Source organism: Stereum hirsutum (assembly GCF_000264905.1).
Source record: "Stereum hirsutum FP-91666 SS1 unplaced genomic scaffold STEHIscaffold_3, whole genome shotgun sequence".
Classification (NCBI taxonomy): Eukaryota; Fungi; Basidiomycota; class Agaricomycetes; order Russulales; family Stereaceae; genus Stereum; species Stereum hirsutum.
The window spans coordinates 1,976,099-2,002,485 of record NW_006763133.1 but is presented as its reverse complement, the minus strand read 5'-3'; the positions used below and the strand labels follow the sequence as shown (position 1 = coordinate 2,002,485).

The window sequence follows — 26,387 nt, the reverse complement described above, 5'->3', positions numbered from 1 at the left end:
TCACAGCGAGAAGAAGTTTCGAAAATTAAAAGCAGTTTACGGGCTTTTGTTTATGAAATTAGGCTGGCAAGAAAGGTCGTGTTTAACTCGTGCATTGACTTCTTGAAAGGCGGTAGCCTTTGCAGTGATGCGATGACGACAATAGGCCGTAAATATGCGTAAAAAGGAGAAAGAGAGACGTACTGTTGGAGCAGTAGGAGGAGTGTACGAATAGTTGAAAAGAGACTGTGCACAAAAGGAACAAAAGGGACTAGAGACAATGAGTGACGGGGGGAGGAGCAGGAGGACCGGCAATAAAGCCAACCACGATGCGAACGCGTAAAGGGAACGCGTCAGGAAGACCGAGGAAGAGAATGGAAATTGAGGGGAAATTGATGGACAATATGGCGGGTAGGCCGAAATTTGCCTCCGCAAACGTACGTCGAAAGCGCCCGTTGACGGAAGCTTCGCGTCGTAAGAGCGCACAGCCTCGATGGTTCACCGCCCCGCCCAAGTCTCCGTGTCTGGCTTCCCAACCTAAAAGAAGCCAATCATCCCGCTTCGAGAACTTCCTCATTTTCCTCAGACACCCTCCCGCCTTTCCGTCTCGCCCGGGTTCAGGCTGCATTCTCCTGGTCCTTCTTGCTCCCCAATTCTTTACTCGCTTCGCCTCACGCTCCAAAGTCCTCCCGGTTTTCTCCAGTTCAACAAAGATCGCCGTCCGCGTGGGCCCGTGAGCAGCTTCTTTGGAACCACCGCTGTATCAGAAAGCGTCTTTGATACACTTTTGATGCTCACGGTGGCGGAAGCGCCCTCGTGGACGGAGGGTCGATCTCCCGATCTGTCCTTATTCTCGCCAACCTTCGGGTCTCGGCCTCCCCCAGCGGAGCCTTTTTTCATCCGCCAACCCCCGCGCCGCGTTACTCAATCAATTTCGAATCGCTTCTTCCGTACTCGTCCCTGCTCCTCTCGAAACCCCGCGTAAGTACCACCTTCTTCTCGTTCAGGAAGACGGGGATCAGACGGCTCCATGGCTCACTGCCGCTCATGAGGCCACAACTTCATGCACGAGATACCATTCTAACTTCGGAAGAGGACACCGGGGCTCTTACCCATCGACTTCTCGCTGGAACTTTGCTGGCTATACAGATTCAGATGAAAGTTTCACCTGGCAGGTACAAACCACTATGAAGGAAATCATCTTTGTCTGGGCCGTCGGCGTCACCGTTTCACTCAAATTCAGCACGAACTCTTCAGCCTGAGAGTGACCCCCTCAGGGCACTACTTGAACAGGCGGCCCAGGCTGCTCCTGGCAAAGGATACCGACCTCCGGCCCTACCGTATATCAATCCAACCAAAAGGAGAAAAGAGATCACGAGGTGGCGATGGGGTATGTAGAGGCAAATTAATTATATGAATCCAGCGGGGAATGGAAAGGAAGATGGGATGGAGCTGTAACGAGAGTAGGAATCCTGGCCGTGGGTAGATGTAGTATAACAGCGTACAACCAGCAATGGGTAACTTGGATGGTGAGGACCAGCGATGTCAATGTAGCAGGCAGAACTCAAAGCGAACGACGAGGGCAGGACACATCTTCAGACATGGGCAAGAGCGACCGCTCATGATCGTGAATTGAAGAACCAAGATGCCCGCTTGCCAGAGCTGAAACCACAAGAGAACGATCATAAGGATAAGAAGTAACGGAGATGAACAGGCGGAGACTTACCCTTCTTCGTTCTGTAGCCTCGAAAGTGGGTTCCCCGACTGGCCACCAGAGATAGGCGTAGGACCCCCGGCAGTGGGCGCACCTCCACCTCCCCGCAGTGGCTTCGCAATGCGACCGAAGCTGAGAGACGATGTGGCGGCAGCTTTTTGAGCTGTGAAGATACGAAATGCCCATCAGGACGCAGAAAACCAACACAGACCACGCGAATGGAGAGCTTACCCCGAGCCTGATCCAACCTGTCCTTGACGGCCGTCAATTGCGCCTCGAACTTCTGGTTCTGGATGGCAAGTCGACGATCCGCGTCTTGCAAGAGCGCCTCGAGGTTCTGTATCCGCTCATTGCGAGCGAGCAACTTGCGCTCGGCGATGCCGGCCTCTTTCTTCAATGCCGAGTTCTGATCCACGAGCTGCGAGACAATTGCAACAAATCAAAGCGTCAATTAAATGTCGTTACGACGGAGTGAGACCGATCGAGGATAAAAGGGAGGCAGGAGGAAGGCGGACGAACCTGTTTCTGCACGAGGGTGAGCTGCTCGAGGTTGCGCTCCAAGAAGGCCATCTTCTTCTGCTGCGCCTTGGAGTTGCTGTTACGGATGACGTTGTTGTACTGCTCCTTAATCTCGTCGAGCTGGATCTCGAGCTCGACAACCTATGCACATCATGAACAAATATGGTAAGAAACTTATCAAATAACCGAAGGGATGTGTGATACTGACCTTCTCGCAACGGTTCTGGAGATCACGCATGAGAGACTTCTTCACACCATCGAACTCCGCGAGCTGAACGTTGATAGCCTTGCGAGTTCGCTCGAGATCTTGAGCACTCTCGGCGAGGTTCTTCCCGCCCTCGATGCCGGCAGAAGTGACGGCAAACGCACGCTGAAAAGTTCAGGTGAGCGAGAGGCGTGTGACAAAAAAATTGCTGAGAAGCACGAACCTTAAGTTCCTCGTTCACGCCCTTGAGACTGTCAATCGATGCATTCAGGCTACGAATCTCGTTGCTCTTCATCTCAATCTGTTGCTTAAGATCTGCGACCTCGCCAACGTGGGCATCACGCTTCGCGGCATACTGAGCTTCGAGCTTGTTCTGTAGATAACGACTTGGTTGAGGGATTCGTGCCACAACAAAGACGGAATGACGGCATACCTTAAGCTCAGCCATAGTCTCTCCGATGTCGACATTGCTCGTCTCCTCGTCGTGAATAGTTTTCTCTGTCGATGGGGATCTTATCAGTACCCAAGGGGCGCATCACTCCAGGATCATGAGCGCTTACCGAGGAGCTCCTCATACTCAGCCTCCAGAGAAGCTAACCGACTCTCCAGCTCATCCTTCCTCCTCGTCGTCATATCGCCCTCCTCTTGCTTCTGCCTCAGACGGTCAACAGTCTCACGAATGAGCGATTGTCCCTCCGCCAGCTGTCTCCTGACTTGGGTAATGTCCTCGACGGTCAGAGTCGAAACACCAGTCTCAGAGTCAATGGTGTCAAGCTTCGCGAGGATTTGTCGCAGCTGCTCATCCTTCTCGGAAAACGTGCCTTGCTAGAGAAACGGACAAACGTTTGAGATGCGTACAGAGGCTAAACATCGAAACAAGACTCACAGCATCGAACTGGGCCATCATGAGGGCCATCTTCTCCTGCTTGCGCTTCTCCTTGTCTTCAGTAGACATGTCCTTCTGAGAAGACCTGAGCTCGGCGATAGTCTTCTTCAACTCATCAAGCTCGCTCTTCGCATCAGCGTTCTGCTCCTTGAGGATGTCGATGGTGATCACGCTCTCCTTGTTGTCATAGTCGAGCCTCTCGAGTTGCAGGCGAAGCTCGTTGAGTTTAGCCGACATCGCTTTGTTCTCCTACAAATGGGTGCCATCCACATCAGCAATCCGAATATACGACCCTCGAGAAGAATGTAACGCACCTTAGAAGACGCAGCATCCTGCTCTTTCAAGAACGCAAGCTCCTCCTTCAACTCCTTCACCAACTTCTCGGCAGCCTCCAACGCCCTCTCCCTTTCACCCAACTGGTCGCTCAACTCGTTCTCCCTCTTCAAGAACTCCTCCCTCTCATCCTTATCCAGCCCAACAACCGTAGGCGTCTGCGGCCTGCTGTCCAACTCCTTAAGACCCTCCACGACCGGGTTGACAGGGGTCATGCTCCTACTGCTAGCAGCAGGCGTCGATGGCGTAGGCGAAGCGGGAGTCTTCTTCGGTGGTGCGGCACCACTTTGCGCCTTCTCCGCGCTGGCGTAGTCCGCGGGATCGACGTGGCCTCCCGACCGCCAGATGGCGAGCTCGGCCTCGAGGGCGGCGAGGGTCTTCGAGTAGGATTCGTTCGCGACTTTCGCCTTCTGGAGGAGTGATTTGAGTTCGGCGGGGGAGAGTTCGGCGTTGACGCGTGCGGTGTTCTTGATGGATTTGGCACGGATACCGAATCGGAGGGTACCGAGGGTTTCGGCTTCGTTGTAGGAGGCAGGAGAACAATTGATGATGAGGGTTGTTCGGGAGTTACCACCCAGAGACTCTTGGAGGATACGCGTAAGTTTCGAATCTCGGTAAGGAATGTGTTTGATCTAGCAAGTGAAATATGTTAGTCGGGTTGAGGACGGGTTACTAGAGACAGGCGTACTTTGTTGTCCGTCAATGCATTGATGACCATACCGAGGGCAGAGAGAGACTTGTTGATCTTCTTTGCCTCCTCCAGGGTTTGACCGGAAGCACCAGTCTTGCCTACCTTCTCCGAACCAGCCAAATCCACGAGATAAAGGTTACCCGTTTTCTGTGCCCCTGTCTCTGTGTTCCGTTGACTGATAGTTATGAGGAAGATGGAATGCGACCGTGAAGATTCGGCATTCATGTCTGCGTATACAATGCGTAAACATCACGACGATAGAGGACGCGGATGAGAGGGATCACAGAGAAAATCACCCACTGGTTGATGTGACCACTCGAGCAGCGCCTCCTTGCCTCATGATCTCATACACCTCTTGCGCACTGCTGACATAGTAATCCGACAAATTTTTCACGTATACACCTTTCGACTTCTCTTCATGCACTTGCAAATTATCGTTCTGCGCTAGAGACGTCAGACCGCCACGCGACGCGTCAGCCATCGATATCCGTTAGACCAAACATAGTGTTATATGTGGACAGATGGGGCGATATACGCACGTTGAAGCAGATCCCTGATGCGTTCTAGATAGATCTCCATGTACGAAACCTTCACGAAATATTCTAGATGCGCGTCCGATTCGACGATAGACTGGAAAATCTGTTCCGTTATACGTGGTATAATACCTGCCAGCTCGGGCGAGTCGATGTCGGCACCCTAAATGCATCTTGAATATCGAAAAAGGACAGATGATGGGTCGATAAACGCACCATCATCGTGAATGTCTTTCCACTACCAGTCTGACCGTACGCGAACACCGTTCCATTGTAACCATCCAATACATCTGCACACCATTGTCAGCAGGATAGAAGAGGCATCCAGTCGGGTAAATTACAGAAGATGTGCTAACCTGCCACAATACTATGAAGCCGTGGCGCGAATTAGTAGCAGTAGACGTTCGACCGCGCAATATAAAACGTACTCTTTGACACCGTAGTTGAAGACTTCCTCCTGCTTCGTCCCCATAGGGAACACCCTGTCGAATGTGAAACCATCCCTCTCTGGTCCTGAGCCTAATTGCGCCGAGCGCAGTTGGACGGTCTGCAGGTTCTCATCGAAGGCCACTACGATCTCAGAGCCTTCTCTTTGTTCGATGGAATTAGGAGGTCGAAATCTACAGCACGCCAATGAGTGTCCGTTAGTCCCTGACGGATCCGGGCACGCGATGTCCGTTTAAGACAGTATACTAACCGACAGATGACCTTGATGTTGGAAGCCATCGTCACGCGTAAGGTCTATCGAGAGGCGCTGTGGCCTAGCGGGACGGTGAGTGTATCGATGAAAGACGCAGAGAAAGAAGAGATGCGGCAAGCCGAGGTGAAAGAGATCTAAAAGGTCGATGGTGATGTGGTCGTGTCCTGGAGAGTCCGAAGAAGGACCAACCGTTGCTGGTGAGGACAATGCAGAAACGGCACGAAGCCTGTCTGTCGTGAAGGCGTGTGGTGGACCTTGTTTGCCTTTGTTTTGCTCAGCATACACCCTCAGCCGAAGTGGCGAGGCTCTATATGCTCGGAAAGCGTTTACGATATGTGCGAAATAGCATTATCAGGCTGATCATACGTAGGAAATACATGCAATGCGATGTGAGACGATGGAAATGAAATTTGATAAAGGTAAAAACAACGAAAACTGGAGAATGGTGGTCCAAGGTACCAATCAATCATCATCGCTGCCTATCGACGGAGGTGCAGGTCTTGGTCTACTGGAGGATGCTACGGGACGGCGAGGAGTAGTCTGCTCTTTATCCGCTGCGTCTGCAGCATCTATCCATTCGGAGTAGATGTCTATCGGTTCCGTGAGGTCTTGTGGGTACAAGTGTGAGCTCGAGAGCAATGTGGCGAAAGCGAAGGATCACTCACGATTGACTTTACTTTGGTACCTCTGGTCGCACACGCGGCACACGAGCTGCGCAATACCCTCTTTTCTGTCTAGTTTGACTGTTACAGAGTTGTCATGGTGGCAGAAGAGACAGGTGAAGGTGGTGTCTGCATAGGTGCCGTGATACGTTAGACAAATACGTAGACAGTATCTAAACAAAGATATACCAAGCGGGGTCTTCTTCTTTGGGCCAGTTGGCTTGCGAGAGGACTTCTTCCGTTTGCCCATCGTCGACGCCGAGCGTGATGGAGGTACGTGAGCGTGAGGAGGCCTATACCTGAGAGCGCCACAACGGCTCGCGTGGCTGAAACGCCGTCACGTGGCGACCGCGTAGCGAGGTTGAACGAGTTATTCGCCCGATTAGGCCATTCCCTGTGTCTTCACGTTTCTTCCTCTCGCCCGTCGCCGTCGCCCGCCCCAGTCCCGCCCCTACCTAGCGCTAATTACTCGTCCTATTTCTCAGCGATAACAACATGGCGACCCGACGACCGGGTGTCCCTCGTAGCCGCCCCCTGACGTCGCAGTCGATGGGTCCACCATCGGGAACAACCTCGCACGCCTCAAGGCCACGCTCTATCATCGCGAAACCGCCCAGCACTCGTTCAGGCCTCAGTACTCCATCAGAAGATGCTTTTGACTCAACATCATCCATATTACCCCCCACAATGGCGCAGGGCTCTCAGTCCAGATCACAACTCGCTCAATCACAACATCGAGACGATTCGGAATCTCACATCCAGGTCGTTATGCGTTGTAGACGACGGTCGGACCGCGAGGTGCAGGAGAATTCACCTATCATCGTTACAACGTCTGGCGCTCGGAGTCAATCTGTGACGATTGAAACGGCCTCACCTTCTACTGGACTCGGTGTCGTTACTCTACCGCCTACAAGAACCTATCCATTTGATGCCGTGTTTGGCCCTGAGGCCGATCAGGCCATGATTTATCAAGAGGTCGTGAGCCCTATGTTAGAAGAGGTACTACTGGGCTACAATTGCACACTGTTTGCGTATGGTCAAACTGGCACTGGTAAAACGTACGTATTTCGTCGCCTCATGTATGTTTGCGTCCTGATAATCGGTTCCTGTAGATATACCATGCAGGGAGACCTCGGCACGACTCCGATGGGCAATCCCAATGCCCAAGCAGGAATGATCCCTCGCGTTCTCTTCCGTCTCTTTCACCAACTTGAAGACTCCAATGCAGACTACAGCGTCAAGATCTCCTACGTCGAACTTTACAACGAAGAGCTTCGGGACCTCCTCGCCTCAGAATTTTCCGTACCCGCAGGGTCCATACAGCCGATGGGAATGGGCACCAGAGATACCAATCCTCCCGCGGGAGGACTCAAGATTTTTGACGACGCAGCTAAGAAGGGCGTATTTATTCAGGGTCTGGAGGAGACTGCTGTCAAGGATGCCCAGGATGCGTTGGCGCTGCTCGTCAAGGGTAGTCACCGTCGCCAGATCGCCGCCACCAAATTCAACGACCACTCCAGTCGTTCACATTCCGTTTTTTCTATCACCATACATACGAAGGAGACATCGAGCATGGGTGAGGATCTGTTGAGGGTGGGGAAGATGAACCTCGTTGATCTGGCTGGTTCGGAGAACATCGGGAGGTCTGGTGCGGAGAACAAGCGCGCGCGCGAGGCTGGAATGATCAATCAAAGTTTGTTGACCCTTGGTCGAGTGATCAACGCTCTTGTTGAACGAGGCTCTCACATTCCATATCGGTAATACTACCGTGTTTCCGTTCCAAAAATGGTGGCTAACTGCTTGTTGGTTTGATATAGTGAATCGAAACTCACCCGTCTTCTCCAAGACTCGCTCGGAGGCCGCACGAAGACTTGCATCATCGCCACCATCTCTCCCGCTCGGTCCAACATGGAAGAGACTCTTTCCACCCTCGACTACGCCATGCGTGCCAAGTCCATCCGCAACCGTCCGGAAGTCAATCAACGTCTCAGCCGAAACTCCCTTCTCAAAGAATACGTCGCCGAAATCGAACATCTCAAGGCCGACCTCCTCGCCGCGCGCGAGAAGAACGGCATATTCTTCGCGGAGGAGACTTGGAACCAGATGAGCGCGGAGCAGGAGTTGGCGAGGACGGAGATGGAGGAGGCGAAGAGGCAGGTGGAGATTATCGGGAGTCAGATGAGGGCAGTGAGGGAGGAGTTCGAAGAGTGTATGAAGTTGTTGAACGAGAGGGACGAGGACTTAAGGAACACGAAGGGGCGGTTAGTGCAGACCCAGGGGTTGTTGGGGGTAAGAGAAGGAGAGTTGAGAGATACAAAGGGGGCGTTGGACGAGGAGATCGTGGTCAGGACGGCGTTCCAGGATTCTGAGACTGCTTTGAATGTCGTGGCGCTCAGTCTGAAGAGGGCCGCTGAGGAGGGACGGATTGACATCGAGGGCCTCTTCGCGAAGTTGGGTATGTGGCTTCATCGGTCTATCTCTTTAAATTCCTTGTTACTAATCGTTGACCGTCGGGCTCAGGCCGAAAATCGTCTGTTTTCGACTCAAATACGAAGACCGTCTTCACTCAGAGCAAGCTTCTGACCGCCGAAACCCAAGCTTTCACTGCGGAGCTCGACAAGTTCGTCAAGTCCACCACCGACAGCGCCACCCGCGTCTCGACCGATACCCAACAATACCAAACCAAAGAGCTCGAGACGCTGACCAGTTACTCTGAGCGCGTAGCAGAGCAGATGCAACGCGTGCAAGAGGCTCTACAGACCATTCAGGCCAAGGACGAAATTTCAGCTGAAGCCATCAATGTAGTTCAATCTGCGGTGAAAGAGGCGCACGATAGCGTTCGGACTGGCTTTACGACCTGGTCTGAAAAGTTCAGGTTGTCAAACGCGTCGCTCTGTGCCGAGGTCGAGAAGACAAGTATGCACGGCTGCCAGCTGGTGAGATATTCCCGTTTGGTAACTGTTAATAGTTCTTCGTTGTTCTAAGTATCTCTATCTCAGGTCGAGAAAGCGCTTAAGGGCATGTCTTCGCTGATCGAGAGCATCATCCGTGAAGCCCAGGACCACATCGAGACTGAATGCAAAGCCGCCGAAGAAGCTCAACTCCTTGCCTCAGCCGCATCTAACGAAGAAATCCGTCGCCTGCAAGAACAGAACGCCTATCTCGTCAGTCTCCTCGAGACCGAGAAGGTGAAATCGGAACGCGCAAAGGATGACCTCATCAAACGCATCTCGGGCCTGCTCGGTGAATTCGTGAACGAGAGGGATCGCAGTTTGAGAGAGGCTGTGACGGATATTTCAGAAGGTAACGAGAGGGGAGAGGAAGTAATGGTGCAGTTTGGGGAGGATCATGGGAAGAAAGTGGAGGGTATCGTGACGAGAGGGCAGGAATGGGCACCTGTGTTGAGCAAGAAGGGAGGGGAGGGGAAGAGGCTGAGGGATGGTGCACTCAAGGTAAGCTTGCTTTTAGGTGTTGTCTACACGCATCCAATTCTTATGATTGTTTGTGGTTCTCAGTCGCTCAGCTCAGTCAACGCCACTGTCAAGGACGGCCTGACGAACGTTCAGAACTCTTTCTCCACTTCGCTTTCGACATATTCTGAAGATATCCAGAAACACACGCATGCACTCAATGTTACAACTGCGGATGGTAAGTCACCCTGCCAATTTTGAGTCTTGTTTACAAAGACTTACGTCGATATCCAGCCCTGGAGCGCCATGGCCGCGCGAAGAGAGCTCGCATCGAGGCTACAAACGCTATGGGTGTCGACATGCAGTCGGGATCCAAACAGACGCAACGCGTCATTGCCTCCACCTCCCGAAACATCGAATCGAACGCAACCCGTGTTGTCGGCGAGGTTCGTATACTCTATCTGTCTCATGCTCCTCCACCCAAAGCTGAAAGATCATTCACATTACAGACATCCAAATTATCGTCAACAATCGAGAATCACTTCAACTTCAGCACGGAACGCCTGTCCACCCTCCGCGAGATATCCCACACCCTCATCGAACAAGGCGCTCGAGACGACCAACCCACGGGTACAACGCCTCGTAAACGCACGATCGAATTTGCCACCGAGTGGGACCTTACCAGACCGCGTGACGACCTCCTGCGCGAATGGAAATCGAATAGACCTCGAGCTCCTTCGCAATTGGAGCGCCTACGGATGCCTTCGCTCGAGGACCTGAAAAATATACCATTACCGATATCTCCGGAACCTGATGTAGAGCCCGAAGATGAGGAAGATGAGACGGCGAGGCCGAGGGTCCCGGCGTCGTATAGAGGGTTGGGCAGCTCGGTGTCGTCAAGTACGAGTTCGAGGACTTCGAAGGCGAAGATGGACTTGACACCAGAGGATCTAGTCGTCGTGCCGCAGAAGGAAGAGGTCGAGCAAGACGAGCGATTATTCTCTTCGTCTAATCCTTCTTTGGGGTCTTCGTCTACATCGGATTCTTCTGAAGCTTTCGCGCCCACATCGACACATACTCAGGTCCCGGCACCCGCGCCCGCACCCCCACCTGCACTTGCACCCGCACCCGCACCCGTACCCTCGATACCGGCACCGACAAAGATGCGTACACGAACGATGTCGAAGATAGGCCTACCGACGACGGCGGGCAGTAATCATGTCGCGCGGGGGTCGAGAAGAGCACGGTGATCGGTGATGTGATACCTGCCTGTTTGTCGGATTGCCGTAGTTTTAGTCTTTCCTTCGTGTTTTCCTTCTACATATCTGGATATTTCATTGACGCTGTTTGAATGTATTGTACTTTCTTGTTTATTGGCTCGTTCGTCACTGCCATTGTATTGAGTCTCTTTTTCGTGTAGATCCCACGGTACTATATACCTCCATGTTATCCATCCCCTCGTTTTGGTAACTTATACGCAAAGGTATCATGAGTCGAGCAGATGGTCATAAAACATGCAAAGGCAAAAACTGTCGGCGTTGAAAGCGCGAACCTAGCCGCCTCGACAACGAGCACGACTAGTACTGATGGCTGCTGTAGCCCGCCCTTCCGCCTCTATTATATAGTGCAATAAGTGAAGCCAATTCAGACTCGGGCTGGGGATGGGAATGGATAGCACTGATCAGAGGCAGAAAAGTTGCTGGAGCCACAGAGAAGGAAGAAAGATCGAAGTTGAAACTCCGAACCTCGCCGCTTCGACAACGAGCGCGCTAAAAGCCACGTGTGGGTGGCACAAATACGCGCTTGAACACACCTCACTCACAGTTCCCACTCGCATACCTTCACCATGGCCGCGGCTGGTCTCAAGAGTATGTACTTGAATTCACTGTTGCTATGAAACACACACTAATCTTGTGTTCCAGCCGTCATCCTCCTCTCCTTCGTGCTCGCCGTGGGCTTCTTGATGATAATCCTCTCGTGTGCACTATGGGCTAACTGGCTTCCTCTCCTCGTCGGTGCGTCCAATCACCTCTTCATTCATATTCTCAAATCTGAAACCAAGCATTCTATGCTACCTCACGGAATAAACAGCTCTCACATTCGTCGTCGCACCCCTTCCTAACACACTCTTCTCTCATTGCGGCGGCGGTGACGAATTCGGAGACTACAGCGAAGGCGGTGGACCAGTCGATCTCGGTCGCTTCATTACCGCCATGATTGTTGTCACCGGCTTTGCACTTCCACTCGTACTCGCGCATTCAGAAGTGATCAGGCCAGGGGCTTGTGCCATGTCGATTATAGGCGGATCGTGAGTCCCATTCTCACTACACGGCTTCTCTTCTCTGTCCTTTCCTTCGCTGCTGCGTGGAGGCTTATAATACTGCGCGTTGCATACAGGTTGGTGTATGGCACGATTATGATGTACTCAGCAGCCTTCAAGCAGGATGACTCGGAATTCGATTGATGCTACAGTGCACCTAGGTGCATACTTGTGTTTTATTGTGGAGGTGAGGACTGTTTGTTCGAAACATTAATCTACAAGGGCTGCTGTATCGGATTCTTTGCTATCAATTGTGTTCTGCCGTATCCTGCGCCCCTCTCAAATACCCCTGCGACTCGACTCCTTCCAGATACCCATAGCCTGCGGAAACTAGAGCACAGCAATGCGGTGGTACAATGCTAAATCCAGTACAAGACCCCAAACAATAATTTATCGACATCACTTCTCTTCATCATCCTCCAACCTAACAAGCGCAGTCATGCGTCCAAGTCCGACCCTATACGACCTCTCCTCTCTTCGCAATGGAGCGACCCTCACCTCTGCCCCAATCTCGAACCGTCCACAAGCTACAAAGCACAGTGGCGTCTCGATCTCCTTCGTCTCTCCACTCTTGACTCTACCCACGGGCACTCCGGAAGATATCCCTTCCTGAATGACGTGTTCCGATGGGTCGATGGAAAGGTCCAGCGCGAGGAGTAATGGGTTGGCTGGATAATAGAAGGATCGGAGATATAAATCAATTTCTCTGTGGTAGACACCAACCTGAAAAGGACGTACGAGAGAGATTCGTGACTCGGGTGCGCAGGTATACGAAGTCGTATGGCGTGGGCATGTATTTGTCCTTCACCCTGCGCACCTCCGTCCAGGCGTCCTCGCGGTCGTCTTCATCAACGCGAGAGTACATCGACATCTTCACTCGCACTGTCTCCGTACGCAGACGTTCAAGCATAGGTAATGACATCCTCTGCTGTCGCAGTGAAAGGTCGCCTGAACGCGTGCCACCCGTCTGTCCACATTCACGTACATCATAAATGTCATAAAACGGCTGTGAGAATCGGTTTGAGTAAAATGAATGACATGTGCTAACCTCTCGCCACCGACCTCGGACCATCTTGAACAACTCTTCGCGGTACCAGAACAGCTCCCGCTGAGCTCTCTCTTCGCTCGAGCTAAGATTCGTCTTCGCCACGACGAACTGCCTGTCCGAGAGCGTAGGGATCGGTTGTGTGACGACCTCCTCCGGTAACAAGAACTGTTTAACAGGCAATATAACACTAATTCATTGGGTGCCAAGTGTCAGCTTTACAAAAATGGCGATGTATGGTCATGATAGGGGGCGTATGACTTACCGAGTCGTAGACCCAGGCGGGACAGAACACGTCGTCGAGACCCTCTGCGTCCCCTCCTGCACCCTATCGAATGTAACCTCGAATGGCAGCCCATACGTATTCCTCACTTCTACACTGAACAAACACCACTTTGCCTCATCCTCCTCTCCCTCTCTCGCCTCCTCCGCCATCAACAACTTCTTCCTCAACTGCGGTCTTGAATCAGACCCAGACTCACCTTCACCATCTTGTAGGTTCAGGTGGGTGGGCAGACCGTCGGAGGGGTTGAAAGGAAGAATGTTCATGTGGTGACATTCGAGCATGTGGTAGACGGTGACGAGGACGGGATAGGAGAGTCGACGGGTGTGGAAGACTTCGGCGGGTTCGTGGAGTGTGGATTGTGGCCGGTTGACGTAACCGTAGGCGACGTGGATTACGCCGCTCGTGCTGAGGATGAGGACAAAATCGGTGAATACCCAATACGGAGCTCAAAGACGGTGACGAGTGAAAGCTTACCATCCTGCTTTGCCCAGACATTGGATGACGACGGTGGTCTTCTTCTCCGGAGGAACGTCCTTCTGTTCGTTCTCGTGGTCCCAGGCGAATACCGGCCGGCTGATCAGCTCGTATTCCGTCTCATAAGTATCGAAAACGGACATCTCGCCCTCTGCCAGTGCCTGTTGTGCTGGAGGAATCGTAGAATCCTCGAACGAAAGGCGGACGAAGTCAACGGGCAATGACGACACATTCTCCAGCGTCAATCGGATCGTAGACCTGCAAAAAAGGCCAAGAGTGATGAGAAGTGTCTGAGACAGAGAAGCTTGCGAGCCCACTCACTTCTCTCCATCGTACAGCATGACAGCCCCATGTGTCAACGAGCTCCATCTGATCCTCAACAAAGGCTGCTCCGGCACGACTTTACACTCCACAAACCTCAACAAAGCACCCGCCCCCGTCCCCTTCCCCTGCTGTTGTTGTTGCTGCCTACTGTTCCTCTTCTCGCTCTTCTCCCAAGGCCTCGAATCCAAACCAGCATACTTCGACCTTCCGCTCTCGAGCGCGATCGTGCTCCGGCGTTTAGATCGTCTGTCCTCCTCTTCTTGCGTAGCGAGCGGGATGACGAACTCGCGAATGGCGCTACCGTAGGCTTGGACGAAACAGCCTTTGATTGTGAGTGTGCCGGATTCGAGGGGTTTGCCGGTGAGGGTCACAGAGTGATAGGAGTTGGAGGGTACGATGACGGGGATGGGGAACGATTCGAAGGGAACGCCAGAAGTACTGTGATAGAAATCATGATGTGAGTAGGCTAGGGGTGAGCAGAACAGGCGGAAAACAACCTTAGGCTTAGACTCTGTAGCTCAAGGTCGAAGATATATGGATTGCGCAATGTCACGACGAACTCCAGGCTCTCGTTTCTTACAACCAAGGTACGGCCCTAATGAATAAACGTAAGATGAGCGATTATCTCATCTTATCGACCAGAGCAACTGCAGTACCTGTGAGGAGGTCAACCTCCGTGGATTGTACAGAAATGGGTCCTTCATCCCGGTAAGAATGCTGGTTCCCTTCTCCTGTCGCGGCGTCAAGACAGAGACCGGATTCTCAACAAGAACTTTGATTGGCGATGATCTATAAGAACCAATATGGGTGGAAAATATCAAACAACCACAACATGAGAACGTACGGCATGAGTTCAATGCTAACGACAGGTTGACCAGACCAATACTCTATCGACCTCTTGTCACCTCGTCGCCGGGCAGTATTCAATGCCCGAGTGGAGATAGAATAGAAATGCATCTGATCATCTTCGCTCAGCACAGCATGTAAAGTCTTAAGAGCAGACAGGGCGATTTGTGCCGTAGCCGGAAGATCTAAGGCGAGAGGTGGGATGAAATCAGAGGGTTAAACTCGCGCGGACACTCTGTGAACATACCTGGAAGTGCTTCAGCAACTGCCAACGCCTCCCTAACGATACCTATCTGTAGCTCAGGCCATCCATACGGATCAGCCATGATTCCCTCGTCCGAATCGGCATCGGATGGTTTGCTCTCCCCATCTGTATCCGAAGAAAGGCTGACGGCCTCCAAATTGATGCCATGCACCCTACACACGTACTTCACCAGCCGGAAAATACTCTCGTTCCCATCCGATCTGTCGGTCTCCTTGACTGCAACCGCGCCCTTGTCACCTTCCCGCACGAAACTCATGGAGTTAGTGACCGAAGAAGGAAACCCTGGAGAATAATCCCCATAGCCGGCCTCTTCTCGTCCGCAAACGACAAGATCCATCACACAACCTATGACTTCACGAAGCACATATGCCTCTTTCCGGTGGTAGCCTAGGAAGGAATACATTGACGCGATGGTCTCCAAAACATTGATTCTTTCGCGATGGCTGAGATGAAGCAACCATGGCCCATGAGCCTGCGCAAGCATTGTGGCGACCTGTACTCGCGAGATGCCGGATGTGGTTGACAGTCTTTCGCGAGCGGCATACATGTCTTGGTCAGAACTGGAGAGAGTGGGAGGGATGTAAGGATGGGGTCCTGGATGGAGCATCGCTGTGAATGCGAGGGGACCCCATCCCTTGGCGGACCAAGTTGCGAACAAGAGGGAAGACTGTCGCAAGATTGCGGTGACGTAGATATAGACGAGCAAGTCGAAGTGTTGGTCTGCGTCGTGTGATGGGATGACCTTTGTGTACAGCGCAACGGCTTGTTCTAATTTTGATGAGATCTCGGACCAAGGTAGGCTTGAATTACTGAACGACGATTGCTAGACGAATGATCAGGGAAACAGTCAACTGGCTTAGGTCTAGGTAAAGGATGGAAGATATAGAGACAAACTAATCCTTGCCCTGCTGACCAACTTTCCAGCATAGATACAATTGCTAGACCTTCCAGAGCGGAACCGTGCCAAACGGCATCTGGTAGCGATTTAAACAATACGATGGCCTCTGTATACCTGACATCAACAATTCAATCTAACGGAGTCGTGAGTAATGTTGGTGGACAAGTACCATATAGAGGCATCTTCTATACGTCCAGCTAAGAGGAAGAAGTCTCCGAGGACCTTGAACAATCTCCCCGCGTTTGACGAGACGCCGATGGTGCTCTGACGCTTTGGTGCTCGAGGTACGATTAAGGCAGACTGTCGGGCATTCGGTGCTGGACCAATGGATGAGGTCCGCTTGAGAAAGTTTGGCGACTTCATTCTGGCAAGCTCTGGTTGACTATTGTGTGACGGCAGAGGTGATATAGAGTCCGGTTCGTCCACCAATGGTTTTGGCATGTCAGAAGCCAAAGGCAGTTGTGGAAAGACGGTTCCGTTCAGATATTCGTTTCCGAGAGGACTCTCGAGGGTTTGCATCTGTTTCGGGAGATTGTCTCAACGCGTTCGGGCTTAGAAGTAGGCGGAGGCTGACGCACGCACCACAACAGAGAACTCGCCAAGAATATTGGACAACAAGTCGGCAAGTAGAGTTTCTATATTCTCCTTCTTGTTGCCCATCATGCTCGGGATGATTACCAGGCCTGGTAGATGATCGCCGAGGTTGAGATTCGTGGTGCCGTCCCCTTCTTCAAAGACGAAGCAGCTCTTCGCCAAAGGGAACATGGAGCCAGGCGGGAACATGTCCGCTATGGCGGCATTGAATTCGGCGAGTATGGAGGATAATGAATCCGTTTGAGAGCACGAGGCAATGCCTATAATACCAAGAGGAAAGAGCGAAGGCCGGAACAGGGACATTCTGAAGTGTTCTCCGGGTGGTGGATGAGATGGGAAACTTAGGTGAAGGTAGCCCTTCGACTTGGGGCTAGGCATGAATCGAGCTACAGTTATGTGCTTAGAAATAAGCAGTTATACTAAGAATGTCTCTACGCACCTTTGTCGTCTTTCGTTCCAGGAGGAATGTCACTCAGACGCATATTCTCAAACGTCCTGATTTCGGTCGCCCATTTATCGTATGTGGCCCGCGAGATGTTACCGACGGGGAGTAAGAGAACACGCAGGTGCGCAAGTGACGCGAACGGAAAGAAGTCCATCTTCAAGAGACAGTTTCATTCGCTGCAGGGATATTACGCGTCCCGAGGTATAAGTATGTGAGGGTGATGGCAGTTGAGAGTAGGAGATGTCTCTCTGTGGCCAGTGCTTCCGGCGACGAAGTCAAGTTTCCCACGGCTGTATAGACACGTCGATCAAGGCTTTCCGGCGCATCCTCTGCGACTTGCTCATAACTCTCACTACACTCTTTAAGCTTGAAATCTCCTCTATAGTACCGGATACTATCGACATCATGGTTCGTCTCACTTTCGATAGTATTCTTCACATCTCACAACTCTTCTGCAGGGAGTAACGGACAAAGCATTGGGCGGTGCCATGATGGCTGCTGCTGCTTTCGTGTTCATCTACTACACCACCTGGGCCCTCCTTCTGGTGCGTTTTTCTCTACATACTGAACCCGTCGTCAACCTGATCTCTATGCAGCCATTCTTCGACGCGTCAAGTCCCATTCATGACCTGTTTCCTCCACGGGAATGGGCCATTCGTCTACCCGCCTTCCTTCTCGTCGTCGGTCTCACCGGCATTGGCCTCTTCATTGGATCGACTGTAGTGAAGGAGAACAGGAAAAAAGCTCAAAAGGCCAGACTTCGGACTGCTTAAGCACGGCAGTCCCCAAGAGACTTCATGTACCACCATAACATTCCCTCACCCCAAAATACCCTCTACATCATCGTTGCTTCGTCTGACGATTGTCCATGTCCGCGGAATCCATAAGTTATATCTATGGACAATCTAGAAACCTGTGTTCTGTGTATTCAATGTCCGTGAGTCCCTCTGGCGTCTATCTCCCATCGGCCTGGCCTCCCTCCGCTTCGCCACCGGTTCCAGTGCTAGGAGCTTTTCCGCCGCTATCACGTCGCTGGTGGTTTGCTCTAATAAGACCTCGAACGGTAATTCTTGAGCAGGTTCTGTCAGACTCCGAAGCGCACGAGCCAGCTGGACAGAGCATCAGTATCAGTCTCAATAAGGTATCTTGACCTATTTACCTTGCTATTAGGCATCTCTGCGCGACCTGGTATTTTGAAAGCGTTCAGGGCGGCGGCTTGCGCTGCGATCCCCAAGCTCACCGAAGACCGTAATTGTCGTAGAAATATGAAGAGGTCCGCTATGCAAGACGATATCACACTCGCCAACGGCTATTCGAGGAGACGTTAGTCCATGGCCTCGTAAAAAAAACATAGATGAACTCACTGAGTTGAAGCCTTCCGGTACATACAAAGTCACCAGATTATGATAGGGCGGCCACAACTCATTCCATATCATATTCGCGCGTGTATTCGTGACCACGACTGGCGCACTCGTTGCCGCCCTCAGACTTTCTTGCTGAGCCGCCCTCGAGAGCTTCTTTTCCAGTAAGAGCCAGAGTCTGAAAGCTGCGTAGATTTGGTTGATTGTGGCTGCGACATTGACGGTATCCTGAGCCCCGTTGAGAGGACGCAAGACTTCTTGGTAGGTGGCCATAAATGCCGAGGGGAAGTATTGCATCAAGGCTTCTCCGGGAATGGCGGACGGGCTATCAACAGCAGCAAGGACCAGGATATTCCAGCCTCGCATGGACATAAAGTGCTTGGGCAATTTCTGTACGAATCTGCATGAGCACACCAGAAAAGGAGGAGAAATATTCGACGCACATCCGGTGTGTCCCCCTCGAGCCTCTGCTTGATGAGGTCAGGAAGAAGTATGATGCCATGCATGATCAACTTCGCCACCGAGAATGAGGCATGGAAGTCTGTTTCTGCGTGTCCCTCGTGAACATAATGTTGAGCCAGGTATGTTAAACCATCGTCTGCTAGTCGAATGAGAGCACTGCGTAGCTCAAGATCATACTCGGAAAAGCCAGACGAGAAAACAGAGATCATAGCCTATGGTCATGGGTGAGCAACCATGTTTCAAAAAAAAACCATGTCGCCACGTACTTCTGCGAGTGCACCGATTGTCTGCGCAGGCGGTCTGGCCTTTCGTCGTAGCCCCTCAGACAATATCTCCAAGCAGGCAATGGTGACATTGTCAATATTTGCTGAAGAGTTTTGTCTCTTCGACCGACGATAGATGCCATAGGTAACTTGGAGGATTTGCGTCAGGCTCTGACGTGAGATGTAAAACCTAACGCAAACAGCACGCAAGATGGTCTCCAGGTACGTCAAAAGTTCCTGAGATCAAGGTAGACACGGTCAGAACATGATGGGACTCTGGAAGGTCAGAAGCTTACGCGGCTCTGTGCAATGTTGTTTACAATCAGTGTGGATGCGATGAGTAGAAGTGGACTGGGGTCGAATGCGTCGGCAGACCATTCCGCGGTCCGGCGGATAATGGTGGTAAGAGAGAGCCCAACAACTGCAACAGGAAGCCTTGAGTGACAGATGTGGTACGAGATTATAATGCACATACATTGCATCAACTCCGGGCTATATCCTTGCGGGAAAACGACCTCTACGAAATTGTTCAGGTCTTCTGCGGCGATTTTTATAGCCTCGATGTCCGCCTCTGATGCGCGCGCAAGGGCATCTCGAAGGAGTGATTCGCGTATACTCAACGATTGTTGGAAGGACGAGTCGATGACGAAACGTAGCACAGGCCAGAAAGAACTTTCTTGCCTCCTCTGCGCACGGACCGTTGTCAGCAAGGGCAAAGAACGCATGCAATATGAGTCTTACTCTGCACAATGTGATCAATAGAGCATGCTCGGAGAACCTATAAGCCATCAAGGCGATGTCAGTGATGATGTCGTACAGGAGAACAAGTTTATACGGACGTGGAGAGGATATTCTGCAAGAAGGATATCGCTTGAGAGCAAAGGACGTCTTCCCTGTCGCATCCTAGATCTGCGATGAGGCGTGCGGTGCTCTCGACTGCCTCCCTACAGTCGCAAGTATTTAGTCAGAAGGAATCGGAAGCTCGATGGCAGGCAAGCTTACGGTACGAAGATTCCAACGATATGACGCCAGCGTTTGATGTATGCTTGCGTTGCAGACATGGCGAGCTGCCGAAGCTCATAGCTGACGGGCGCCGAAGCTACATCCAGTACGTGACGAGCAGCATTCCTCAACTCACCCTGCAAAGGCCTCAAAGGTCGACTATCCATGTCGTGCTTGTATACGATAATCATAAACGCCTGAAGTAGACTTTTGGCGGTCACGAACGGCATAGTCAATATGTCCTTCGCCTTGACGAGAAGCGATAAGACAACGTCGACGAATACGGAGCCTATGAGGAGCTTCTGGGGACTGTCGTCGGCGAAAACTCCACCGGTGATCGCAGAAGGAGATAGTAGGTAGGGGTGCGAGGCGTCGAGGACAAAGAGCAGTTCTTCTATGCAAGGGTAGGCGTATAGGGGTACGGAATCGAGACTGCCAAATGAGACAAAGAAACCGTGGTTCGCCCCAGAAGGAGTTGACGACACATCCTCGAAGCCCAGTATTTGCGCAACCTGCATCTTGAGTTTCAATAGAGTAAACAAATCGACCGGAATTCCATCAGCGAGCATCTTGAAGCTCAACGTCACGAGTGAGACCTAATAAAGTGTCAGCATTGTTGAGCAAGAGTGTGTGGTACTGCGACGTCGTACTCTGATGGCGGAGACCTCGTTATCAGTTTGCGTAGTCAGATCACGGCTAGATGTCTTTGAATTTTGTCCGTACATGAGCGGAGTAAGTTTAGTGAGCATACAGTCACCAAACAAGCTGAAAACTCACGGTATGAGTGGCAGCCAAACTGTCACCGTTCTCGCCATACTTTTGGACAAAATCACCCTCAAGTAACGCTTCCATGATCGTGCGCCAGGATATGACTGATGAAGCAAGTATTGATGTTTATATGTGAGGTCATACAGGAAAGAGCAATTCTTGATCTTACGTGGCCAAGATGGGAAATAAGGCCGAAGCTGTGTGAGAAACGCGACGAGCTTTATCCGTTCTACCATTGGAGCCTTGGTGAGAGCTTCGTCCCAACATTGAGACATGGCCTCGAAATGAGCAGGTAGCAGCGTCTGCGACCAAGTGTCCACAGAAACTCGATTTTCTTCCTACAACGAAGGTCAGTAGCAAGCCATTCCAGGAGGAGTCCTTCATACCTGTTGATCTGTCCACATGGAGGCAAAGAAGTGATAGAACACACAAATCATGCTTGATCTCCACTGACGGTCTTCCAAGTCGAAATTTGGGTTTGTAATATCCAAGATGATACGGAACAAGCGTTTGAGGCTTCGCAATCTGCACATGGTTGTCAGAGGTATCCAACAACGGTAAACAGTTTTACTCACCGCTGCTCCCAGGGTACTTCAGGTCTGAGTGACGCCTGCAATATCGACTCAAAAGGCTGTGGATCAATCACTAGAACCCGAAGGAGAACACTAGGTCGAATATCTGAAAGCTCATGGCGCTGTATCTCATAAAAACTCCAGGCGCTGATTTCGTCATTCATGAGACTCGAGTAACACTAGTATATAAAGTAATGGACTTGCCAGGCGCTCGATACGGAGGAATTTCGCAGAATATAGTTGTCCGCCTCATATGACTCGATGAGGCTGCATTCCGTGGAGAGGAGCTGCATGAACATGGCGACGAGGACGCCAATCTCTTCAACTTGGGTATGGACATATTCTCCCAAAATAGAAGTAAATTGAGAGCCAAAGTCGATGGGGTCGTCGACAGCAGATGCTCTGACGGCCTGCTTCCGAGTACTGGGAACATATTGTAAGTGTAGCCCGTAGCAACATGGAAACGTAACTTACCGCGTTGGTAGCTGGTTATCTACTTCCTCTTCGGTGACGAAACCTGCCTTCTGTAGGTTTAGACGTTCGCACCCCGCCAGTAGTAGACACGTAGCGAGAGAGTATCGGATGAGCAGGATGCTAACGCAAAAAACTGTCAAACACTTAAGGGGCAGAGACATCAGGTACACGTACAGCTCCTCCTGCTGTTCACCGACTGAAAGCGATGCCAAAATGTCTGGTGCAAGGCGAAGATGTAATGATGTGATAACAGCAATCAAGCCCTGACGCCCGAGCGACCTTGCCCACGTAGAGGCCAAAACTGCTTGCACGAGAGGGAGTGACTCCCTCGCACTACAACGATACTTGTTCGTCGCTGTCGCACACTGTAAAAACACCGATGGCGGGATCTCGACAGAAGAATAGGCAAATAGGCTCAGACGTTGAAGACACTGTCGTAAGCCATCTCCTCCGCGAGCGGCTCCTCTGAAGGCGATGTTCCATGGATCGACTCCAGCCAGCTTGGCATCGACTACAGTCATGGTGTCGACGTCCAGGAGAGTAGTCATACGTTGAGTCTGGTCCGCAGGCTCGCGTTGAAGAAGCTTCTGCAACGAAGGGATGGACTGCAAGGGTTGGTTTGTCAACAAGAGTATCGTGAGGGTAGACGGAAGAAGTCTACCTTATGTAGATTCCAAAGTTCGGAGCCTGATTCCAGCCACTTCATGAAAAGATCATCAAAGGCCGTAAAGACGACGCCGGCTTGGACGAGCCGTGTTATACGACGCAAACATCTGTCAGCGAACGCGATACGGGTCTACTTCAGCCATTAGCACAATATATTTTTGAGCTAAACAATGAGCAGTTCTGACCATCTGATCCGCTGTGGGATTCGCCAGAACATCGTCCTTCACATTCTCGTCTTCACTCAGCTCGATGACCAAGTCATACACAGCCTGTGAGTAGAACTGAGTATCCTGGTCGTGAAAAGCGAGCATCCACCGGGCAGCATATTTGTTGAGCAAAGTACGTCTATATGCCACGTAATCGCCGCCATTGTTAACTGCATGGGCGCGGTTGGAAGGACGCGAGGCCGATGAAGGCCATGGTTGAGTGTCCGTTCCGGACCGCACACCAGGAAGACTCCTCCCTCGGGCAACGAAGTCTCGCAGGATTGTCTCGAGATTATCATCCTGCATTTTAGTAGGGTGAATAACGCAAAAAAAAAGCATGCATCAAAGAGACCACTGACTTCTGCAAACAACCACGCTACGATGCCACCAGCAAGCCTCTTAAGCGCATACGGAGTGGCCATCTCGTTAGGCCAGCACCTTCTCACTAAGAGTAGAAAGCCCGCCTCGTTGACGGAAAGATCGATATCTGACAAGCAGGACTCGATGGCGGACATCAATGTTTCGACGTCCACCGAGAGATCGAGAGCCAGAGGCAACGGAAACACGCATCGTGAAGTTTGGGGATGGGCGAAATCTTCGAATAGCGAGGCATGTGCGTCCATATGATCATAGAAGCCGAGGTGATGGAGGTGAGACAAAAGAAGTCGAGCCGAAGTGTCTGCGTGAAGCTGGAAGGCGATGCCAAGGGCATCTCGAAGATGTGCTAAAGAAACGACCTCGTAAGGGTGCGATGGCGTTGACTGTGTATCCGCCGTAGGGGGTGCCTGTTGTACAAACAGTCGGTCTGGAGAGCTGGCTACCGTGGGTTTCAGCTCTTCGTGGTTGGTCTTGATCGTGGACGCGATGTATACGAGTGTCGACCAGTCGTACAGAATCGAATGGCGCGAGGGGCGAAGTTTGTTTTCTTGCAGATAATCATCCAAGGCCTCCGACACAGAGAGGTCAGCGTTCGACAGCACGGATTGATACCTAGTCGACAGTGACTGAGGGTCGGCCTCGCCACGACGAGGTTTATCGTCCCCGGTAATGACGATGGAACCTAGCGCGATACCGTTCTCCAGCAACTGAGACTGAATCCATAGCGTGTCAGCGTAGACTGACGCTTCCTCGAAACTACGTCGTTTGATCTCGGTCTCCGAAAGCAAGAGATCGCTATAGTAAGACGCAAATGATTCTCGCAGGTCAGGCCACGAGATGACCATCGAAGAAGAGGAGAGGGGGGCGGAGCGGCATCGAGGAAGGTCTCTGTGGGACAAACACGATGCATGTGCAAACTGCCTACAATTATCGCACTTGAGACCCTGCATCATGCATCCCCAAAGAGGTTTGCGACAGAGCATACAGAGGCACAACGTGAATAGATTGACAGGTCTAAAACTGTGGCGCTGGCCCGTGACAAGCTCTGGGTCCATATGTCGTCTTGTCGATGTCAGATGGCAAAAACGATGAACGGCCACTTTCTGGACGCTAGTGTCAGACTCCATGGTGTACTGCGACATCAGGCTGCCTTCAGGATAATCGTAACAGTCGAAGTGCACAGCACACATACAAAACGGACATAACAGCCCGAAGTCTGTGATGCTTTTCGAGCATGAACGACAATCTCGGTAAGAGAATCCGTCAAATAAAGCGGGCGTAGTGTTTGACAGAAACCGCCACGGTACGAATTGATGGGCGTATGGATGGTTCCATGGATGATGAGCTTTGTGGCGAGCATTATTCGTACCAGAGGCGGCTTCGGCATATGTCAGAGTGGGTAAAGGTTTGCTGACGACTACGTGGCCCAACGCTCGAGGCCAGTAGGACGCAAGGAGGCTGACCGCGATTTGTCTTGCTCTCGGGGTGTGATATGCGATGACCTGCAAGACGTCTAGATAGGCATCCGGTTTGAGGTCGACAATCATCTGGAATAACCTGTAGAACCGATGGAGTATCCCCAGATGGGATGAATTGAGGTCTACGCTTTCCACCAGGGCGGCCAGCAGCGGTGGTATCAAAGAAGCTAGATGGTACAGAGCGAGTTTCTGGCCGGGTGCGTTTGAGGCTATCAACGCTTGAACCTTTTCGGACGTTTGTGATGTCCAAGGACGCCATCTACTGTCTGTCCGGGGAGAGGGGTCGGAATCGTCTTGAGGTTCCTCAACTTGAATGGAAACTATGGGCGGTGTCTCGGCATTGTCCCCTACTCTCTGTCTTCAGCAACTGTGTACAACGACATGGACCTATTAACCTACCTTGACGATAGTCGAAAGACGTCTCCAAGGCTCCTTGGACGTCCTGAATCTGATATAACATCCCTCGCAGCACACCTTCCTCGAAAAATTTGAGGAGCCAGATATGCATTTCGACTCGGAAGGTGGAGAACGCGGGTAGCAGAGCGAACCCAATCTCGTGCAGAATCTTGGGGGAATCGCTGTGCATGTAGATCAGCGATTGAGCGACGTCAAGCGTTATAGCCTGTAGTGTATTCGGCGGTCGTCCGGGGCGCGGTTTGGTGGTTTGGAATCGACAATCTTCCGAGATGACCGAATGCAAAATGGCTATACATTGCGTCAACAGCGCCGGAGCTTGGAAGTGAGTGTCATCCGAAGGTGAAGAAGATCGTGAGCCACGTTCAGGAGATGTGAGGCTGCTTCGTCGTCTTCTTCGAAAGGGTGATGTGGACAATCGACCGCCGCCTGAACCCTGACGGTGCGGAGTTCTTCTGGTGGACGAACTAGGATGTGATTATGTAAGGTCATGGCAGGAACATGGAGGGTTTAGAGGCGAGTTCACCTCTCGTAGAATAGTTGAACATTCTGTGCAATAGCAACTGAAAGAGCGTCCCTCAGCTTTTCCATAAGCTCGATGGTAGCGTCCGTGGAGAAACCCATATTCAGTTCATCCTCCTCATCACTATCTGGATCACTGGTGAGTGTCAGGGTTCGCTTGTGAGCGATATTCTTGCTAATAGATGGCTTCTTCCTGTTTGGCCGTGCCGCTGAGGGAGAAATGACATCGGTCAACGGCGGAGGCATGGGCCTATTGCGAAGTTGGGTGAATATGTAGTTGAGCAGTTTCTGGGACCCGTCTGAAGCATTTTGCGACGAGAATGAGGCTGATGGACGAATGGGTGAGAGCGGCGGCTTCTCTGCTACAGGAGAGGTTGAAAGTCTGAGTGACGGTATCGCGTTCACGGCACTAAGGGCGCGAACACGGCTCGATGAAGTACGGTGGCCCTCAGTCGAGGAGCGGAAAGGGTCTTCGTCCACCGCCGAGGTATCGATACGAAGCGTGGGGTTATCCTGAGATGATAGTGCCATTTCGTAGTTGAGGTGTAAGCCGTCCACAAACACCGTCAACCACAGAGGCGACCAAGGTAAGCAGTGGGCACTGTAAGGAGTTTAGTGAAATGGAAACGCGACTGCTAGAAACGCGAAGCCACGTGGGTGCACGCGACTTCCTAAAGCGCGTCGACTGCGTC

The 26,387-nt window shown here is 51.8% G+C and overlaps 6 protein-coding genes across 6 annotated transcripts; 2 read left to right on the top strand and 4 right to left on the bottom strand.

Moving 5' to 3' along the window:
• Positions 1-1,282: 1,282 nt before the first annotated feature.
• On the bottom strand, positions 1,283-5,749 carry STEHIDRAFT_92750 (kinesin heavy chain). Its single transcript, XM_007301032.1, has 17 exons — positions 5,558-5,749; positions 5,289-5,480; positions 5,217-5,227; positions 5,077-5,150; positions 4,867-5,023; positions 4,628-4,771; positions 4,325-4,554; positions 3,618-4,268; positions 3,304-3,552; positions 2,978-3,242; positions 2,851-2,915; positions 2,641-2,790; positions 2,421-2,582; positions 2,213-2,353; positions 1,925-2,111; positions 1,706-1,856; positions 1,283-1,641 (listed from the first exon to the last, which is right to left on the bottom strand). Exons 1-17 carry the CDS (start codon positions 5,584-5,586, stop codon positions 1,599-1,601), a joined length of 2,901 nt encoding a protein of 966 aa, XP_007301094.1. The 5' UTR covers positions 5,587-5,749; the 3' UTR covers positions 1,283-1,598.
• Positions 5,750-5,915: 166 nt separating this feature from the next.
• On the bottom strand, positions 5,916-6,485 carry STEHIDRAFT_166314 (Elf1-domain-containing protein). Its single transcript, XM_007301031.1, has 3 exons — positions 6,412-6,485; positions 6,226-6,351; positions 5,916-6,168 (listed from the first exon to the last, which is right to left on the bottom strand). Exons 1-3 carry the CDS (start codon positions 6,470-6,472, stop codon positions 6,023-6,025), a joined length of 333 nt encoding a protein of 110 aa, XP_007301093.1. The 5' UTR covers positions 6,473-6,485; the 3' UTR covers positions 5,916-6,022.
• Positions 6,486-6,828: 343 nt separating this feature from the next.
• On the top strand, positions 6,829-11,080 carry STEHIDRAFT_74534 (kinesin-domain-containing protein). The gene is made up of 8 exons (XM_007300531.1): positions 6,829-7,280; positions 7,335-7,979; positions 8,040-8,677; positions 8,743-9,158; positions 9,222-9,674; positions 9,738-9,870; positions 9,927-10,078; positions 10,142-11,080. The coding sequence occupies exons 1-8, from the start codon at positions 6,910-6,912 to the stop codon at positions 10,880-10,882; spliced, it is 3,549 nt and encodes a 1,182-aa protein (XP_007300593.1). The 5' UTR covers positions 6,829-6,909; the 3' UTR covers positions 10,883-11,080.
• Positions 11,081-11,554: 474 nt separating this feature from the next.
• Positions 11,555-17,189, bottom strand: STEHIDRAFT_74531 (uncharacterized protein). The gene is made up of 16 exons (XM_007300530.1): positions 17,124-17,189; positions 16,673-17,070; positions 16,260-16,609; positions 16,087-16,204; positions 15,175-16,015; positions 14,926-15,112; positions 14,738-14,870; positions 14,579-14,676; positions 14,079-14,519; positions 13,758-14,015; positions 13,263-13,688; positions 13,001-13,187; positions 12,691-12,919; positions 12,030-12,620; positions 11,724-11,940; positions 11,555-11,647 (listed from the first exon to the last, which is right to left on the bottom strand). The coding sequence occupies exons 1-14, from the start codon at positions 17,164-17,166 to the stop codon at positions 12,352-12,354; spliced, it is 3,978 nt and encodes a 1,325-aa protein (XP_007300592.1). The 5' UTR covers positions 17,167-17,189; the 3' UTR covers positions 11,555-11,647; positions 11,724-11,940; positions 12,030-12,351.
• Positions 17,190-17,617: 428 nt separating this feature from the next.
• Positions 17,618-17,902, top strand: STEHIDRAFT_51935 (uncharacterized protein; the record flags this gene model as incomplete). The annotated part of the gene is made up of 2 exons (XM_007300442.1): positions 17,618-17,674; positions 17,726-17,902. 2 exons carry the CDS (start codon positions 17,618-17,620, stop codon positions 17,900-17,902), a joined length of 234 nt encoding a protein of 77 aa, XP_007300504.1.
• A 101-nt stretch (positions 17,903-18,003) lies between these two features.
• On the bottom strand, positions 18,004-26,284 carry STEHIDRAFT_92737 (uncharacterized protein). The gene is made up of 23 exons (XM_007301030.1): positions 25,700-26,284; positions 25,159-25,640; positions 23,263-25,106; positions 22,883-23,203; positions 22,693-22,827; positions 22,206-22,636; positions 22,032-22,151; positions 21,762-21,980; positions 21,561-21,704; positions 21,372-21,510; positions 21,155-21,323; positions 20,995-21,089; positions 20,868-20,921; positions 20,218-20,813; positions 20,055-20,159; positions 19,957-19,993; positions 19,691-19,901; positions 19,512-19,636; positions 19,219-19,452; positions 18,934-19,164; positions 18,494-18,880; positions 18,289-18,438; positions 18,004-18,238 (listed from the first exon to the last, which is right to left on the bottom strand). Exons 1-23 carry the CDS (start codon positions 26,224-26,226, stop codon positions 18,035-18,037), a joined length of 6,960 nt encoding a protein of 2,319 aa, XP_007301092.1. The 5' UTR covers positions 26,227-26,284; the 3' UTR covers positions 18,004-18,034.
• Between the last annotated feature and the right edge of the window lie 103 nt (positions 26,285-26,387).